This window comes from Tupaia chinensis, unplaced genomic scaffold (assembly GCF_000334495.1).
Source record: "Tupaia chinensis unplaced genomic scaffold, TupChi_1.0 Scaffold143705_1, whole genome shotgun sequence".
Taxonomy (NCBI): domain Eukaryota; kingdom Metazoa; phylum Chordata; class Mammalia; order Scandentia; family Tupaiidae; genus Tupaia; species Tupaia belangeri.
The window spans coordinates 542189-556678 of NW_006203553.1; the positions used below are offsets into that span (position 1 = coordinate 542189).

Genomic DNA, 14490 nt, shown 5'->3' on the forward strand with positions numbered 1-14490 from the left:
CAGGCAAGCGTACACATCCTATACCAAAAACAAAAACAAAGCAGGGATTTCCATGTGACAGGAGGGTAAACGCTTGCGCAAGTGCTGTGCTGTGCTTAGGCAACACCACGTGATGTGTTGCAGTGCCTACTTAAGTGCCAGTAATGGAATAATAAGGTTTTCTACATCAGTGAGGCTGAATCTATCAGGGACGAAAAATGTTCAACCACTTTCTTTAACATCTTCCTAAGATGTATTGCCTGTTTCCTGTACTTTAAACGAGGAGTCCTGAACAAAACTTGATACCATGTTTGACCCTATTGTTACTACTTTCATGTTAGCACATGGATGGCAACAGGTTGGAATATCTGTAGGTTAGTGAACCGAAGTGATGGGATTTTATCCAACAAAAGACAACGTGTAAAAAGCAAGAGTTAGAGCATCAGTGAGAAGGAAAAATGGTTAAAGCATATAAACATGAAAATATAAGTACAGGGGAAAATACAAATATTTAAGGATCTGTAAAAGTAAGAAACAACAAGAAGAATAAAGTGGATTATTAAAAGGTCTAGCAAACAGTTAAAAATAAAACCATAAGGTTAACCATTAGTCATAAATTGCTATTATGCACTACCTAATATGACGTATCAAGACTTGCCCTCTGTAGTAAACCAAAATTCACAATTGCAGTCCAGTCATTAGAAAACCTCAATTTCAGGAGTGTTCTATAAAATACCAATACTCTGATGTCAATGAAGTACCCTGAACAGAAACAGAACAGTGGAAAATCTGCAGAAATCCAAATAAAATAGCTTGGTTAATAGTGTGCCGCAGGAGGCATAGTGGTTACTTCATTGGACTCCCAGATGGTCAACTGCAGTTCAAGTCCCAGACCTGGAGGCTTAAAAATCACACCAAGGGCATGTGTATATGTGCCCAAGATGCCAGGAGGAAAATGGAGGTGAAAGGATTGCAGCATGGTCAACCACCTTACAGGGTGCCTTCTCCCTTTCCCTTTTACTGTCTCTTTCTCTCTCCAGTGAGTGCACAAGCCCTATGGCAAAACCTCTAAAAATAAAATAGTGTGCCAATGATAATTTCTTAGCTATAACAAATGCTATATCCTGGCATGGTCATAGAAGGTCCAACTTAGGTGAAAGTTTCTGTGTAACTTTTCTGTTGAGTCTAAAATCACTCCAAATTTTAAAAGTAAATTTGAATGAAAAGACAAAAAAAAGTAGAAATAGACTAAGGAAAGGAGCACAACAGTGATATGAAAGATATAAGGCAGAAATGCCGGGTAGAATATCCTGATACTAAAGCAGCCGGGTGTCCTGGCTTAAATTTCTTTTTCTTTTTTTATTAATTAATTTATTTATTTGCATTCATTCACTGTACATCATTACAGTATACAAAATGAGATTGTCCATCCACAGTCAACTGTATATTGTCTCAATCAATCACAGCAACAAGAGTACACTGTATATTGTCTCAATCAATCACAGCAACAAACATGTTATTGTCAGCAAATAATGGAGTACATTTTTTTGTTTGTTTTTTTTTAGAAAGAGATTTTTGCCATAGGGGCGTGCACTCTCTGGAGAGACAGAGGCAGAGAGCAAATGGGCATGCATGCACATGTGCCCCATGTGAGTTTGAAGTCACCAGGTCTGGAACTCAAACTGTGGTCAACTACATGGGAGTCCAGCGACATAACCACTATGCCATGTGCTGATCCCCAGATGCTGGAGCATTTTTATCTTCTTTTAATGTGCACTTGATGGGCAAGTATTCCCCTAAGCAGTTCTTGAATAAATAGTTTCTCAGAACAACCTTTTAGTAATTGTTAAGATGTTAACATACCACATAATGCTCCCTTTAACTATATTTTTACTCTGGGTACTAGGATGAAATGCCTTTTATTTTCAGACTATATACAGAGATGTATCTAGACCTTTAAAATGTGTAGAGGGGTTGAGTAATGATGACCATAAGGTAATTTATTGAACAATAACAGCACATTTGTGTTTTGATCTCTGATAACAGGCAAATAACCTAAGTTGTGATGATAGACAGTTGTAAATATTTATGCACCCAATAGCAGAGCACCAAAACGTATTTTAAAAACAACATTACTAGACCTAAAGGGAGGTGTAGACCCTGATACAATAGCAGTTGGGATTTCAACATCCCACTCTCAGCATAGGACAGATCATCCAGACAAAATCATCAAGGAAATGTCGAATTAAACGGCACTATAGGTCACATGGGCCTGACATTTAAAGAGCATTTCAACCAACAGACAGAAAACATGCGTTTTTCTCACTGGCACATGGAACATTCTCTAGGACAGATTATATATTAATCCATAAACCAGGTTCGAAGTTTTTAAAAGTAGAAATAACATTCAGTATCTTGGCCAATAATGATGACCTAAAATTTGAAAGCAATAATAAGAACAACTCTGGATTGGGGTCAGCAGGTGGCATTGCTGTTGAGGCACTGAACTCCCACATAACCAACCACTGTTTGAGTCCTGGACCTGGAAGCTTGAAACTCACCCTGGCCTTGTGTGCATGTGTGCCTAAAATCCTGAGGGGAAAATAGAGGAGAAGGGAATGTGGCAGGGCCATCCCCCCCAGGGGAAGGGGATTTCTCACTTTCTCTCTATATATCTCTGCTGTGAATACATGTACTCTATAGCAAAAATCTACAAATATATGAAAACTAAATAATATTATGCTCCTGAATGACTACTAGGTGAGTGAAGAAATTGAGAAATAAATTTTAAAGTTTCATGAAACAGTGAAAATGTAAATAGAACATACCAAAACCTATGGGAGGCAGTGAAAATAGTACTAAAAGGAAATTCTGCAACACTAAATGCCCACACCATAAAAAAAAAAAAGGGAAAGATAGCAAATACACAGTGTAATGATTCACCTTAAAATCAAAAGCAAACTAAACCCCAAAGTAGTTGATGAACTTTTTATAAAGATCCAAGCAGAAATAAATGCAAAAAAGACTAAAAACATCAATACAAAAGATCAACAAAACAAAAAGATACTTTTTTCAAAGAATTAACACTGATGAACCATTAGCCAGACTAAGGAAAAAAGAATGACAACCCAAATAAATAAAATCAGAAATGAAAAAGATACATACAGAGACAAAAGAGCATTAGAGATAATGTGAACAATCATTACCAATAAACCTAGAGAGGATGCTTAAATTCCTGGACACATACTATCTATCAAGATTGAACCAGGAAGAAACATCGGGTTGTCGGAAAAGTCACGACACTTTTTTTTATGTTTTTCTATGCAAAAATATATCATGACTTTTCCAACAACTCATAGAAAGTCTGAAGAAACCAAATACTAAGCAACAAGATTGAAATAGTAGTAAAAAGTCTCCTAAGAACAATAAAATTAAAAGCCCAGGACCAAATGTTACATATGTAATATTTTTTAAAAGAACTGAAATGATTTCTTCTTAAAATATTTCAAAAGATTCTAGTGGAAAGTTTCTTTCCAAACCCCACATGAAACCCAAAACAGACCAGAATGCACAAGAAAAAGAACAAACCAAAAGAAAACCTACAGACCGATATACTCAGTTGAATGGAGAAAGGAATCAAACTTCAACATTAGGGAAAACCACCAAGCTGTGCTAAACAATAAGAGAGGGAGAAAGGAACAAAGAAAATATACAATGACCAGAAAATAACAAAATGACAGCAGTACTTCCTCACTTACCAAGAACAACCTTGAATATAAATGGATTAAAACCTCCAATTAAAAGATATAGACGGGGGAATAAGCGAAATGAAAATTTCCCACTGATCATTCAGCCTCCGGCCCACAAACTCGAGTGGAGAGGCAAGGGAGCAGGACTTCAGAAGACACCTTCATGGCTCCTGACGATAACATGCATGATTAAGCCACCATGCAGTATATTCTGGATGGGAAACCACGTTTTGTGTGCTGTGACGATGCTTAGGCGATGAATGTAAATTAATTCATTTAAAAAAAAAAGTTTCAGGAGAAAAAAAAACACGAAAACTGTTTTTCTTGAAATTAAAAACAATGCATATTTGCTGACTGCAGTAAGCTATATAGCCCCAGCGAGGTGCTGCTTTATAGCATGCTCATTCTACTCGCTGAGGTTTATGCCTAAAGTCAGGCTTGTGTTCATAGATATGTGTATGTCAGCTGCATTTGCCATTGGGAATACTTAGATGAAGTTCATTAGCGAATCAATAAAATGGGGGGAAAGGCACAGAAAGCAACCATGGCTACCAGAGACAGTGTGGGAGGAGGGTGGGACACGGCAGAGGGTGAGAGATAGGGAATCAAGGATGGCAGAAAAAAGCAAAATATACAGGAAACAAGAAATGGAAAATTATTTGTTGATGATAACACATATGTTGATGTGCTTGACTGAGCCAGTATACAGTGTATTCTGGATGAGAAATCTCATTTTGTATGTTGTAATGATGTATAGTGAATGTATGTAAATAAATAAATTAAATTTTTAAAAAATAATAACAAATAAAAATTAAATAAATAATTGTTTTTTAAAAAGATATAGACTGGATGAAATTTTAAAAAATAAAAAAATAAAAAAATAAGACACGACTAGATGCTGGCTGTAAGAAACCCATCTCACCTGTAAATATGCATAGACAGAAAGTGAAGGACTGGAAAAAAGATACTCCATGTAACAGAAACCAAAAGCAAGCAGGAGTGCTATACACACATCAAATAAAACAGAATTTATGTAAAAAAATTATAAAAAGCAATAAAAACGAACATTGCATAATGATAAAGGGATCAATGCAGCAAGAAGATACAAAAATTATAAAATATATGCACACAACAGCCAAGCACCCCATGACAAAGTAGCTAATATTAGCTCTAATGACAGACGAATGGAGAGAGAAACTCCAACACAACAGTAGTTGGGGTTTTCAGTATCCCACTCTTGGCACTGTACAGATCACCTAGGCAGACAATCAACAAAGAAATAAGGGATTTAAACTATGCTAGACACCAAATAGACCTAACAAGCATTTACAGAATATTTCATCCAATAGCTGCAGAATACACATTATTTTTTACCAGCACATGAGATATTATCCAGGATAGACATGGTATGCCACAAAACAAGTCTCAACAAATGTTTAAAAATCTAAATCATATCCAATATCTTTTCTGATACAATGGAATTGGAGCTAAAAGTCCATAACAAAAGGAATGTTGGAAACCATACACATACATAGAAATTAAACAGCATGCTCTTATAAGACCACTAGGTCAATGAAGAAATTAAAAAAGAGGCCAAAAAAATTTCTGAAACAAATTAAACTGTAAACATAAACTATGAGATACAGTACAGCAAAATCAAGAGAGACGTTTACAGTAATAAATACCTATATCAAAAAGTAGAAAGTTTTCAAATAAACTAGTGTACACCTCAATGAACTAGCAAAGCAAGAACAAACCAAACATAAAATTAGAAGAAGGAATGAAATAGTAAAGATCAAAGTAGAAATACATGAAATTGAGAAACACTCAAAGTATAAAAAAAATATTAATCAAAAGTTGGTTTTTTGCTTACTTATAAAAGAACAAAGATTAATAAATAGGTAAGGGATTTTTTTAAAAATGTCAAAGGGCATGTGCACTCAGCAAAGACAGACAGGGGAGGGAGAAAGAGACTGAAAAATGGAAATCGAGAAAGCACCCCTCATAGTGAATGATCGTGCTGCAATTCCTTCTCCTCCATTTCTCCTTCCTTTTGAGATTTCGCACATGCACACACATGCATCCCATGTGTTTTTCAAGTCACTGGGTCAGGGACTCAAACTGCACAGTTGGCCATATGGGATTCAGCCACCTGGACTATCACATCCCCAGCTGGTCTGAGAAGTGATTTTTGATAAGTAGATTTTAGCTTTTAGCTTTTCTTTTCACAACAATTAACAACATGAGATGATACATTAATATGCTTCATTATGGTCATCAATGTACTATCGACTGGGTTGTCTGGAAAGTCATGATGCATTTTTGCTTAGAAATACATGTCATGACTTTCCCGACGACCTAATATATGTGGTTATGTATGTCAACATCTTTACGTATCTCGTGGTATCATACTGTAAACCTCAAATATACGCCATAAAATTTACTTTAAAAAGACTTCAAATTCATTATCATTAGTAATGTTAGACACTTATAGTCATACTCTATGTCTATGTAATAAAAATAATATATGTGATATAATGATTTAGGTTGCGAAAAATCTCTCTTACATGTTTTACTTCTAAATTATCACTTGAACTTTCTTGGATTTTCTCTGGAATAATGATTTGTAGGAATGAATTTTCATAACCTGAAGGAATAAATAATAATAATAATTAGTAACCCTGACTTAAATTTAAATAAATAAATATTCCATTCCTTTCATAAAGTATAGTTAGGGTTGGCTCATCACTGTCTACTCCTATTAAAAACTCTAAAGACACTTAAGTTGCAAAAAAGATGAGATACATATGACATACCCAAGGAGAACTATGGAAGAGACATTCAACTTACACAGAATTTGCTGCTCCTGAAAAAAGAATAGACAAAAAAGAAAAAGAGAGAAAGAGAAAATAGATAGGAGAAAGAAAGAAAGAAAGAAAGAAAGGAAGGTAGGTAGGTAGGTAGGTAGGTAGGTAGGAAGGAAGGAAGGAAGGAAGGAAGATAAATCAACTATAGACTTCCAGAAAACAATTAAAACAATTGACTAGAAAGTACACCATATTTCAGGACTGACTAGTTCACATGCGCTTGTCACTGAAGACAGGCAAATTTCTCCCAATAGAAATAGAAGTGCACTGGTGGTCAAGGGCGTAGTAATGAGCATTAAATAAACTTAAATATAGAATAAAGGCTGAAACAACTGTGGGAATCATAGTTATAAACAGATGCAAATGTTAAAAGTTACGAGATGGGGCCATCAGGTAGCATAGAGGTTAAGGCACTGGACTCCCACATGGCCGACTAAGGTTCAAGTCCAAGTCTCAGCAGCTTGAAACTCATGCCAGGTATGCGTGCGTGTGTGCCCAAAAATCCCAAAAAAGGAATGGAGGAAAAGGGACTGCAGTATGGCCATCTCCCGTGGGGAGTGACTTCTCACTTTCACCCTCTCTGTCTTTTCAGTGAGCACATGCACCCTATAGCAAAAACCTCTTAAAAAAATAAAAGTTACAATAATATAAACATCATTCCAATTTTAGTATGTGTGCTGCCAAAGCGAGCAAATATAAACATAATATACAAAACAATGTCTGGATGTGTGGCAGAGGGTAAGGCCAGTAAACATACTGATTTCTTTAAATTTACTGTAGAAAGCGGTTTTAAAAAAGTGACTTAAAGAAGCAAACAAGTATAGAAGTAGAAACATATTGTTTCAGGGTATAAAGGTACTGGGAAACTACAATTTAAAATAACCATATTGGGCCAGCAGATGGCGTGGAGGGTAAGGCGGCTATGTGGGATCCAGCTGCCTTAACTTCCTCTCCACCTGCTGGACCAGTGATGGCTATTTTTAATCTGGTTCCAGTCCCAGACTAGCATCTTGAAAATCATGCTGAACATGCATGCATGTGTGCCCAAATCCTGAGAGGACAATGGGGGAGAAGCGATTGCAGTGTGGCCATCCACAGAATAAACAAAACAAATCACACATTTGTATAGTGAAAGATGTTTTACCAAAGCAAAAGTATGAAAGCAGACAAGTGTGAGGTTTGAAACCAAATAACTCATATATCAAACTGTATTGCAATTATGACTAGGTTACGTTGTTCCAAAACATGTACAAGATCACATGTGGAGATGGGCATCATCAGATGTCAGTGACCATGAAGATCTGGTCCTTCTGATGGCTAAGGCAATGGTTCTACTGTCTACCCCAAGTGAGGAAGTGGTGGCAGTGTGTGTTCAACATAATAGTCCATGATGTTGGTCTTTTTCCTGGTGGTTTGATGCTAACCATGTTGTAGTACCTATGCAGCATCAAATCTTCCTCTGGTTCTTGCTAGGATTTTGTGATCCCAACATTCTTTTGCACATGGTACCAGTATACAGCTGGAAAACCCAGAAGATCCATCAGAATTTATTATTGTATAATAAAGATTTAATAATATAACTGGGAATAAAATCAATATATAAACAAGTCAATTGTCCTCTGAAGTACAAAAAATAATAATAATAATAATAAGATTTAAATAGACCCTCTCGCTGAGTATTTTTATCCAATTGAGAGTCTTTACTGAGGCTTTACTGCTCAAAATCTCATCTTTTACTATTTAGGATCTGAATATAACCACCATCTGTGTTGTTGTTCTTGCTCTAGGGCATGTGTGCTCACTGGAGAGAGACAGAGAGAGAGAGAGAGATAAAGGGAGAGGGAAAATGAAACATCACCCTCCTGGCCACACCACAATCCCTTCTCTTCCATTCTCCTTTCGAGATTTTGGTCAAGCATGTCCACACATGTCCTGGACGTGCTTTCTAGCCACTAAGTCCAGGACTCAACCATCTAGTCAGCCATGCGGGATCCAGCCATATTAACCACCAAGGCTGGCCCTCGATCACCTTTTAAAATGCTGTAAAGATCCCAGATTTCTAGACTTATTTTATTTCTATTTGCAAACTAGCTAATTTTCTCTGAAATAATCTTTCTTTTAATACTTTGCCAAGTGTGGGTAATGGAATCAACCTCCACTACTAATATTCTGTCATTTAATGTCCGTAGGATGTAGTCTGACATACAGCTTTCTATAATTTTACCAAATGTCTGTGACATCCTAGCACGGATCTTGGTTTTTCCAACTAGCTCCAATTTTCTTGTCACTTGCCATCCATCACCCACCAGACATGGTCCAACAGCCAGGTCACAGGCTATATTTTAAGTCTGTTATGGCAGCAGATCACTCCGAGTCCCAATTTCTGCATTAGTCAACTTATGCTAACCAGATTATGTCATGGTAATAAATAAACCCTGAAATCTTGATGGTTTGACAGAATAAATGTGTATTTGTTTTTCATACAAAGTCTGATGAAAGTCGCCAGGAGTTCTCATTAAAGAAATGACTCAGAAATCCAGGCTCTCTTCAAGCGGTGACACAACAAGCACCTAATGGCCTCTAAGGTCGCTGAGAGAAAGAAATGACATATACTGAATGCCAGTGTTCACTTTAAAATTGTTACGTTTATTTTATATAAATTTTATCTTCATTAACTCTTTTCTTAGAGAGATTTTTGCTATAGGGTATGTGTGCTCACCAGAGACAGAGAGAGAAAGAGAGACAGAAAATGAGAAATCACCCTCCAGGGGTCATGGCCATGCCACAGTCCCTTCTTCTCCACTCTCCTCTTGAATTTTGGACATGCACACACATACACCTAGTGTGAGTTTTAAGCTGTTGGGTCTGGGACTTGAACCACAGTTGGCCACATGGAAATCCAGTGACATAACCATTATGCCATCTGCTGGTCCCACTTTCACTAATTTAATTTAAAATAATTGGAGGGACCAGCAGTTAGCATAATGGCTATGTCAATGGACTCCCAAGTAATCGACCGCGGTTCGAGTCCCGGACCCAGTGGCTTACACTCATGCTGGGTGCATGTGTGTGCGTGCCCAAGATCCCGAGAGGAGAATGGAGGAGAAGGGATTGTGGCGTGGCCATCCCCCCTGGGGGGGGTGATTTCTCGCTTTCTGTCTCTCCGTCTCTCTCTGTCTTTCTGGCGAGTGCACGCTCCCTATAGCAAAAACCTCTCCAATAAATAAATAAATAAATAAATAAATAAATAAATAAATAAATAAAAATCATTGGAAAAATAAAACCTATAAGATAGTTCTATAAATGACTGCAAATAAAATGAGCTATTTCTAAACTATATAACTAGACTATGGCTGAGAAAAAAATTAATGAATAAACCTATACAGAAGGAAGAGGAGACACAGAAAGAGGTAAGCAAAGAAAAAGGAACAAGAAGAGTCAGAAGCTCTGAATAGTTTTACAGGTCAGTTCTACCAATCAAAAAAAGCATCATTCCTATGATTCTTAGATACATCAACCTTTCAAAAACATGAAGTAAGGACTTTAAGGTACATGCCTTTTGTAAGGGTTTTCATAAATCACCATAGAAGTTAGTTAAAGTGCTGGCCATGGCTGTGTCTACTGCAGACTGAGGAATTATGCCACATAGATCTGTCTGAATATAGCCTGTCAAAAAGCTCTGGCTTGGATGCTCTTTAAGTGGAACATCGGGCAGGCCTTCCATTTTTCCTTCTGAGGTAGATGAGGACTTGGAGGGCTTTCTGGTGCTGGCAAGCACTTGACTCACCAAGACAGACAGAATTCTAAAAGCAGCAGAGTTAAATCACATATGAGAGAGTCTCCATTAGACTATCAGTTAATTTCTCACCCTTAACCCTGAAGGCCAGGAGAAAAGGGGATGATGTATCCAAAGTACTGAAAGAAAAAACTTCCAGCCTACAACACTATCCTTCAGAAATAAAAAAGAAATAAAGTATTCTCCAGACAAACAAAAGCTGGGGAATTTATTATCGATAGACCAGCCCTAAAAATACTGCTTAAGGGAGTGCCTCAATTGGAAGTGAACACATGATAACTACTCTTTCTTTTTTTTTTTTTTTTTGAGCGGTTTCTGCTATAGGGCACGTGTACTCACCAGAAAGACAGAGAGAGACAGAAAGCGAGAAATCATCCCCCAGGGGGGATGGCCACACTACAATCCCTTCTCCCCCATTCCCCTCCCGGGATCTCAGGTATGCATGCACAGGTGCCCAGCACAAGTTTAAGCCACTGGGTCCGGGACTCGAACTGCAGTTGACTGCATGGGAGTCCAGTGACACAGCCACTATGCCAACTGCTGGTCCCAATAGTTACTGTTCTTAAATATAAATTTCACTGATTGATATAAAATTACCAAATTCAGAATATTCCAATCTTTCAAATCTTTGTATGTAGGTTAAAAGTCAAAATGGTCACTAATAACTAGAGCTACAATAAGATGTTAAGAGATATATAATATAAAGATACAAATTATTGAAACAAAACTATAAGTTGCAAGGCAAATAAAAATCTACAGTATTCATATACAATCTGAACTAAGCTGCTATTAGCTTAAAATAGTTATAAGATTTTTCACATTAGCTCCATAATAACCACAAGAAAAAAAAATTACATCTGATACAAAAAGAGAAAGGACACAAGCTTATTGCTACAGAAAACCAAGAAAACACAAACATAGGGACCAGCAGTTAGTGTAATGGCTATGTCACTGGACTTCCATGTATTCGACCGCGGTTTGAGTCCCAGACTCAGTGGCTTAAAACTCACACCAGGAGAGTGTGCATGCATGCCCAAGTTCCCAAGAGGAGAGTGGAGGAGAAGGGATTGTGGCGAGGCCATCCCCCCTGGGGGTGATTTCTTGCTTTCTATCTCTCTGTCTCTCTCTGTTTTTCTGGTGAGTACATGTGCCCTATAGCAAAAACCTCTCAAAAACAATCAATCAATCAATCAATCAATAAGGGAAAAAAGGAACTAAGAAATATAAAAACAACAACAACAAAAGACTACCAATGGCTTACATAAGTCCTTAACTATCAACTGAGGGTAAATAGATTAAATTCCCTAATTAAAAGACCTAAACTGGGCTATCTTCATGGCTTGGTGGTTAAGGCAGCTGCATCTCATGCAGCTGACCACATGGTTGGAATACTATAATTGGGGGCTTAAGAAATAGGCTGGGTACATGTGTGTACATACCCAAAATCCTGAAAAGAGAGAGAGAGAGATGGAGAAGGTATTACAGCATGACCATGCCCCATGAGGGATGCTTTCTCTTGTTCCTCCCTCTTTCTCTCTCTGTCAAGTGCACATGCCACCTACCAAAAAATAAAATAAAATATCAACTGTATGCTGTCTATGAGAGATTCATGCCTCTTATAAGGATACATATAGACTGAAAGTAAAGAGATGGAAAATTAAATTCTGTGCAATGGAAACCAAAAAAGAGCAACAGTAGCTATACTTATAGCAGATAAAATAAACTTGAAGGGAGGAAAAAAGACAAAGAAGTCATAATATAATAACAAAGTGGCCAACTAAGCAAGCAGATATAACAATTGTAGATATATACACACCCAACATTGAATCACACAAATAGAACAAATGTTGGTAGACTTAAAAGGAACTTTAACACCCAGCTTTCAGCAACTAGACCATACAAACAAAATAGACAAAGAAACATTTTATTTAAACTGCACTCCAGACCAAATGGACCTAACAGACATGTATAGAACGTCCATCCAATAGCTGCTAAGTCATCTCAACAGCGCATAGTACTTTCTCTTATAAGAGAAATGCAAATCAAAACTACAGTGATATACCACTTAACCCCAATTAGAATGGCTATGAGTAAAACAATAAAGAATGACAAGTGCTGGTGAGGCTGTGGTGAAAGGGTTTTAGTAAAGTCACTATAGACAACAATATAGAGGTTACTCAAAAACCTACAAACAGAACTACCATATGGCCCAGTAATACCACTCCTGGGTATTTACCCAAAGGATAGGAAAATATTCGGTAGGAAAGACACTTGCACATCCATATTTATTGCAGCATAATCCACAAATGCTAAGACATGGAATCAACCAAAATGCCCAATAATAGGTGACTCGGTTGAAAAAATGTGGCACGTATACACTGTGGAATACTTTCAATCATAAAAAAATGACATCTTTTGATACAAAAGATACAAAGTGGATGAATACGAAAGGTTTAATGCTAAGCAAAGCAAGCCAACCTATGAAATACATTGTACATCTTGATTCAAAATATACTGAATGTCTATGGCAATTTCTATGGCAGAAATTGATATGGTACTATATGCAAATATTTCAAAATCTTTTTAAAATCTAAACTCAGAAACAGATCTGGTCACAAGCATTTTGGATAAGAGATGTTCATTCTTTATAATTTCAAGAAGAAACAAAAGGATACTAAATTTTGCCCTGACAAAGAACTCATTTATATACTTTTAAATGTATGATAAATAGTAGACATCAGGTAACTATAATATTTTAATTCTTTGAGGAAGTTTAAATGTGTGATATAAAAGTGTAAGTTTGGAATCTAACTATAAATAAAAGTGGAAATTATATTTTTTACTTTACATTTTTAGTTAGCAACTTTAAAATATGCAAAGTAACATATAGTCTTTCAAATTTTTATTAAGGACTGAGAGTTAAAAACTTTGAAAATCATTTGTTCAGAAGGCCTGATTGAGCTGAGTGATATATATCAAACTCTACCTTGAAAATAAAAATCATTCCTCCTTTCTCTCTACATCTTTCTTCCATAAAAATTATTCCTATTGGTGCCGGCCATTGATCGACTTATCCAAGTACAAAGAATACATATATATGTATAGATTAAACCTGCAATAGTGGAGCTTAAAAATGACAGCAGTAATGATAAACTCTCTTAAAATCCATGGGTGACAATATAAAAACAAACAACCTGATTGGAGTGGAGTAACTACTTGAAAAGACCTTTCTCCAAATATATACAAATGGTAAATAAACACGTAAAAAGATTATCTATTAATCATGAGGGAAATACAAAAAACAACCATATTGAGATATCACCTCACACCCATACTGATGGTTATTATTATTTTTTTAAATACCAAATAACAAGCGTTGAGAAGGATGTAGAGAAATTCAAATACATGCACACGGTTGGCAGGAACGCAAAAGGTGCAGCCGGATTGGAAACAGGGCAGCACACACCCGAGGCCTGGTCCAGGCTGGCTGGACGGCTGGTGGGCAGGGGAGATAAAAGTCTGGAGGGACCCTGCGGGGGTGGTGTTCTCTCTCTCTCTCTCTCTCTCTCTCAATAAATTAATAAACCTAAAAAAAAAAAAAGTTTGAGCGCAAGAAATTCTGAGTTTTGTGAAGTGTATGATGGACCTACAAGAAAGGCTGCCCCAATGCAGATGGACGAAGCGAGGTCTGCTCTTGGACTTCTTTTTCCTTTTGCTATAGGGTGCGTGTGCGCGCGGGAAAGACAGACAAGAGACAGAAAGCAGGAACTCGCCCCCACAGGGTCTGGCCACACTGCGATCCCGTCTCGGGATGACAGCCACACACCCCAGCCCACACCCCACGCGAGTTCCAGCCAGCGGCCCGGGCCACCCACCCCGGTGTGGAAGTCCAGCGCCCTAACCACTCCGCCACCTGCCGGCCCTGTCCTCGGACTTCTAGAAATTGCATGCCCTGTTTGGAGTGGCTTCCTCCTCCCCACGAGGGCCCGGTTCCAGGGTGACAGGACCACAGGGACCAAGGCCGGGAGGGGGCCCGCCGGCTCCGCTCGGGACCAGAAAAGAGAACCCTCCTCCGCCCGGCGGCCGCGGGGCTCGGGCC

The 14490-nt window shown here is 37.7% G+C and overlaps 1 protein-coding gene across 1 annotated transcript in view; it reads right to left on the minus strand.

Annotated features, from left to right (window-relative positions):
- Positions 1–14490, minus strand: part of ADAM32 (ADAM metallopeptidase domain 32) — a gene marked incomplete at its 5' end in the record, with an annotated part of 83108 nt that overhangs the window by 64894 nt on the left and 3724 nt on the right. Inside the window, one exon of the mRNA XM_006164759.1 lies at positions 6296–6375. Coding sequence (XP_006164821.1) covers positions 6296–6375 — 80 coding nt within the window. The remainder of the gene's footprint in view (positions 1–6295; positions 6376–14490) is intronic.